Consider the following 6,218-nt stretch of genomic DNA (forward strand, 5'->3'; position numbering starts at 1 on the left):
AGGCCCGCCTCCTATTCAAGCGTCAGTTCGCAAACTCAAATTTGGAAGGAGTTGTTCTCCTGGATGGATCTTCAAGTTGACGCGATGAACCGGCAGAACTTCCACACGGGCAAGGCTTAGTGGGAAGGAGTCATCAACAATTCACATTAAAGAAAGGCTCTCTCATCCTTGATCCACCTTGTTGGATTGGAGATTTGGAAAGAAAGGAACACACGCATCTTTAGAAACAAAGCGGTGCTGGTGGCAGTGATAGTTAGCATTATTAAGAAGGAAGCTTTGCTTTGGGCTTTTGCGGGTGTCAAGCTTTTGAGTAATGTAATGTCATGAGAGTAATTTTTTATCGTTGTGACGCTTTGAAGGTGTGTCTACAAACCCCTCTTCTTGATCAATAAAAATGGCAAATTTTTTGCCTTGTCACAAAAAGATTTGGTTCGTCGTCTCCTATTCCAGTAACTCTCCCCTGGCATTATTGATGTTGCCTAAGATTTGGCCATTTGGTATCTACATATGTTGTATCCCAGACAACACCAGAGTATGAACCGTTTTTCCTTCATGGTGACACCGCCATTGAAGCACAACCGGTAGTGTGGTAGTACCATAGTTCATGGTGGGCTTTCCTTAAGGTGGTGGTGTGGAGTTCATCTCGCACACCAGTTGTATATGTCGAATACATGTATGAAGTACAATAATGCTAGACCTACAAAAATTTACAAACGTCTCTCCCCCCTGAATTCAACTGGGGTGGGCCCCTTCATCCCCCTATTACCAATCAAAATTCTCCACATCAGCTTATTTGTAAAAAAAAGTAATATTTCGTAGATGTAGCATTACTCATATGAAGTATGAGCTCTGGGCAGTGACTAGGACTCTAGGCCTAGTTTTTTTGAACCGGGTGGGGGAACCATGAATCCTTATTAGGGCAGAATGTTGACTGCACCGCAAGCAGGCGGCACCGTGGCAGGGCAGCACAATCACAGCAATGTGTGCGTGGTGGCGCCGGGCGAGCTCAAGCTAGCGATGGGGCTGGTCCTTGGCGGCTCCGTGTTGTACGTGCTCGCCAGCTTCCAGGTGGGACTGCTTGGTATCAGGGGCGGAGTTGGAGCAAATGTTACCCGATGCACCACTTTAACAAGGAGTAAAATTTCAAGCAACGATGCATTGAATAAATGTGCGTTTCATAGATTTCAGCACACATTATCAGACGTCATCAAAGGCAGCGTGTAAAAAACATAACGTAGCCATAAAAATGCTTGTTGTAATGATAAAATAAGGGAGAAAATTACTTGAAATAGATGTCTTGCATCTCCAAATTCCAAAATACATCATCTGACAACAAGGTTCAATAACCTACAAGATAAAATTATGATTAAACTTTTCAGTAGAACATAATAAAAATTCTGAAGGAAAAAGTATTTAAATGGCTAAAAGCTTAAAAATTATCTTTAGTACGTTCTATTCCAAAACAACATGCCATATTCTTCTCTTCGTTGTATTCAAGCCAGCTCCCAAATTCATCAAACCATTTAGCATTGAACTTTCTCTATTTACCCCCAAAATCCAAGGATTGAAAAACAAAATATCTTGGCTGACAAAGTCCATTCAACAAATATGTTCTTCTTACCAGATCTTTCAAATTAGGATGATAATGTTCTATCAATTTTCTCTGGCTCGGATCATATTGAGTGTCCCCTTCCCAATTATGTCTTCCGGGACATCCTATGATGGTGCTTTTCATTTGAGAAAAAAACATGACCATAGTATTTGTATTTGACAAATACAAATGAGACATTCAGACTTGTATACAGACAAATGAAACCCTAGTTAGAAGTTATAACCTAGAAATTGCCCCACGCTTTTGCCAAGACATAGTGATTTATTCTATTTGCTATAAATTTATACATAATTGACTATTTGTTGCAGTTTGTAAACAAAATTAGAAAAGCAAGACAAAGGCGCTACCACAATCGTAGCCTTCTGTAATCTATGGGCGCGCGTACGAAAACGAAGATTCAAGATTGGAAAGGTCGCCAAATTACCAAGCTCCGGACCAGCCGACGGCGTGCAGCGTCGCTCGCGGGCCGTGCGTAGTCACCGTCATCGCTGCGTGGCCTGCTGCGTCCGGCGGCACCCTGCCGCTACCGCCTCTCCGTACGCGACTGCCGACGCGAGGCGTATGGTATGGGGCTGGCTCCGTACGCGTCTACACAAACCTGATCGATCGATGGATCGATTAGATTTTTTAGTGGAAGCTGGATCCATTAGGCTACGTGACGTATGTTTTTTCTTGCGAAGTGTAGCTACGTGCTGGATTGTAAGCCAACTGTGTGTGGGTGCTGTCTTGGGCCAGTGCGGAAGCGTCGCCTGAAAGGGCCGACCCTGATGCACTGCTCTTGGGCCACCCTGATGCATCGGGCCTTTTTATTTCATAGGTACTACTAGCAAATTTTTAGAACCGTATTCCTGTGCATACGGGTCGGCCCAATGGGCTCCGCCCCTCGGTATGCTCATGTTCTTCGCCGGCGACAGCGTGGAGCTGCTCTTACGTGTGTGCATTGAACATGTTCAAATTTCGAGAGCGCTCCTACTATAACCGTTCTACTACAAATACGTACCCCAATCCTTTGCCGGAGCAACACTTGTCCTAATATTCTCTTATCTATGCACCCACACAACTGCACTTCGACGGAGAAGAAGAAGATGGAAGCGAGCAACAACGTGTGAAGAGGGCTGTAAAAACATGATATTATGAGCAAATCATTTTAATTTATCTGAACAAATCTGTATGAGAGCTCAGTTGGAAAAGTAAGTTAAACCATTTTTATAGCTTCCCCTAGGAGGTAGTGCCCTCTTCCGAATCTTTATACCATTTGTTTTCCTTTTCTATCACTTGAAGTTGCTCACCTTTCTTATTTTGGCTCATGTGTATTGTGTGCAGAGATATGCAGGGAAAATATAAATACGATCAACATGTAAGCCCAGATCGAGGTTGAGATTTGATGAGTCATAGTGAGATTTATGTTCAAATTTATTTTCCATTGCAGAATTAGATTTCCACTTTGCTCAGACATGTTTCTTGCTTAACGACTTATGCAAATTTCTGCTGTAGCCCGTGGAAAATATCACTTAGCAAATCGAACATTTATTGAATGAAGGAGCTTGAGGCCTAATTTCTTCGATCTCACTTCTTTTATGTTTAATATGCCTGCTCAGTGAAGCACTTTCATTGGTGCCATAATATATGCGCCAAGCTGAGGCGCGATCCCACCTAGTGGAGAGACTATCCTCAAAACCCCAAAATCCTACTATTTCCAGTCAAATTGTCAATGGCAACTTTACTGCTTCTTTTCTTCAGAACTTTATTTTGCGCCCCCCTCCGCTTTTTCTCTGAACTTTGCATAGTGCTATCTCCTGCGATTTGCATATCCAACATATTTGTGAGAAATGAGCCCATGACACAAAGCAGTGATCCAACCAAGGTTTAAGAGTTTAATGATGAAAGTGAGGAGTGTTCAGTTAATATCTGCCGCAAGCTGGAACTCTGTTTCTAGCAAGTTGGAAATACTCCCTCCGTCCCAAATTACTCGTCGTAGAAATAGATGTATGTAGAACTAAAATACATCTAGATACATCCATACATGTGACAAGTAATTCGGAACGGAGGAAGTACATACATATTTGGAGAATCGAAGGAGTGGATCGAAGAATAGGATGAAAACAACAGAACAAACGAAGTGGACCTTGGAAATTATTGGTAACCAATGCAAACAGTCAAATTGGAGGACAATATCAAACCATCTTCGCTAAAAAATATCAAATCACGATTCAGGAAATTGTGTGAGCGTTGTTGTAGAGCCCAATTTTAGTGTTTCCTCCTGTTGGGAATAGGCTGATGTCCAATAGTCTGACCAAGTTGATCAACTACTGATCTTCAGATGGAAGAGAGCTACAACGCCTGCATCATGTAAGTGGTAAGGAAATTAATTTTCATATGCTCCTATTCACAAAGTAGATTGTTTCATCTATTATTTTCCTATCTCAACTTAACATCAAATGTGGTGCCTCTTCAAACTTACATCATAGAGGCTCTTCGTTTATCACGCCATTCTTGCAGAAGCAGGAAGAAAAGCCATGCAAATCCAATTGCTTGAAATATGAGTCCCGGACCCAAGAGGTCAAGCCAACTGATGGTGCCTGCGGAATGCAAATGCATAAAGCTTCCATGTGAGCATAGTTGATCGTTAATGCATTACCTAGCTTTCCTCGGTTCATGTTTGAGGAAGAATGTGCATACCCATAATTCGAGCATACGGGGAAGAAAAGAAGCAGAACCTTGGAATGCTATATATATGGATGTCAATAACAACCATGTAAGGTTGTGGAATAAGATTGTAGATCACATCGCACTCCTGGTTGTGTTGAGCTTATCTGCTCCTCCCTCTCCGCCATGGTAGTTATAACTAATTATGCTTGCCTCTCCTGCTTGGCTGGTCAAGTGTGTGGGAAAAACAAATCCGAAGGGACTTCCTGTGGAATGTCAAGACAAGACCCCGAGCGCCAAGCACCTCTTCCGCTAGATCGACATGTGCAAGCCGAAGACCTATGGAGTGCTCGGGATGACCTTCAATGCCAAGGTAAAGCTCTCCACTTCTGTTCTGTTTGACTCCCTTGGAACGATGTTTCCGAGCCCTTCCCCTAAATTTCTAAAAATTTCTCATAAGATCCTCTTTTGAAGAGTTAACCCCTTTAGACCTCAACAATTTGCGAAGAAACTCTTTAAACCATTCGAACCTGCTCAAATTTGAGTACCTGTGGGCAAGTTTCCCTAAACCCTCTCTCTCTCCTCCCCGATGCCCAACAACGCACAACACCTTGCCGGTGACTCAGTCCGATATCGCCCCAACAACAGTGACCCCGCCAACATCCCATTGACTCCCTACACGCCGCCTGCAAAAATGCGCCAATATTTTCTTCGTTCTCTTCTATTGGTCCCTGTGATGGTGGCTCCGGTGAAAACACGGTTGTCGGTTGATGTCGCCGATTTCGACAAATCATTGTGTTCTAGGCCATACAATCATGCTACTAGGACAACGAAGAGGAGAATATATTCAGTCGAAGAAGTGCCCAAACCATGGCCCATGGAGGACAGGTTACGCCAACTTCCTCATCTCCTTTCTTGCACACATACGTCACACTCGATGAGCATCGATCAAATTACTTTTGCAGAGCATCTACTCTGGGCCCTAACTACTTCCTAGACATCATTTATTGACCAAAAGTTGTCGTTGGCCACAAACTTGGTGTGAGGAAAAAAGTGGGGATTTGGGGGAGAAGGAAGAAGAAAAAAGAGAAACTTCCATATGGGGTCTAGATCTATAAGGAGTTGAGTTTTAGTGATTCTCATCTCCTTTCGCGCACACGTACATCACACTCGGCGAGCATCTATCAAATTACTTTTGCAGAGCATCTACTCTAGGCCCTAGCTACTTCCTAGACATCATTTATTGACCAGAAGTTGTCGCTGGCCGCGAACTTGATGTGAGGAAAAAAAGTGGGGATTTGGGGGAGAAGGAAGAAGAAAAAAGAGAAACTTCCATATGGGGTCTAGATCTATAAGGAGTTGAGTTTTAGTGATTCTTATCTCCTTTCGCGCACACGTACATCACACTCGGCGAGCATCTATCAAATTACTTTTGCAGAGCATCTACTCTAGGCCCTAGCTACTTCCTAGACATCATTTATTGACCAGAGGTTGTCGCTGGCTGCGAACTTGATGTGAGGAAAAAAGTGGGGATTTGGGGGAGAAGGAAGAAAAAAGACTTCCATATGGGGTCTAGATCTATAAGGAGTTGAGCTTTAGGGATCCTCATCTGCTTTCTTGCACACATACGTCACACTCGGTGAGCATCTATCAAATTACTTTTCCAGAGCATCTACTCTGGGCCCTAACTACTTCCTAGACATCATTTATTGACCAAAAGTTGTCGTTGGCCACAAACTTGGTGTGAGAAAAAAAGTGGGGATTTGGGGGAGAAGGAAGAAGAAAAAAGAGAAACTTCCATATGTGGTCTAGATCTATAAGGAGTTGAGTTTTAGTGATTCTCATCTCCTTTCGCGCACACGTACATCACACTCGGTGAGCATCTATCAAATTACTTTTGCAGAGCATCTACTCTAGGCCCTAACTACTTCCTAGACATCATTTATTGACCAGAAGTTGT

At 43.1% G+C, this 6,218-nt stretch overlaps 1 protein-coding gene across 1 annotated transcript in view; it reads right to left on the reverse strand.

Annotated features, from left to right (window-relative positions):
* Positions 1–3,463: 3,463 nt before the first annotated feature.
* The window catches only part of LOC119315108 (cysteine-rich receptor-like protein kinase 10), a 4,562-nt gene continuing 1,807 nt past the window's right edge, over positions 3,464–6,218 (reverse strand). Inside the window, exons 2-3 of the mRNA XM_037589782.1 lie at positions 4,074–4,191; positions 3,464–3,952 (exon numbers count right to left, since the gene is read on the reverse strand). Of these exons, the coding sequence (XP_037445679.1) occupies positions 3,919–3,952; positions 4,074–4,191 (152 nt within the window). The 3' untranslated portion in view covers positions 3,464–3,918. The remainder of the gene's footprint in view (positions 3,953–4,073; positions 4,192–6,218) is intronic.

Source organism: Triticum dicoccoides, chromosome 6A, assembly GCF_002162155.2.
Source record: "Triticum dicoccoides isolate Atlit2015 ecotype Zavitan chromosome 6A, WEW_v2.0, whole genome shotgun sequence".
In the NCBI taxonomy this organism is placed as follows: Eukaryota; Viridiplantae; Streptophyta; class Magnoliopsida; order Poales; family Poaceae; genus Triticum; species Triticum dicoccoides.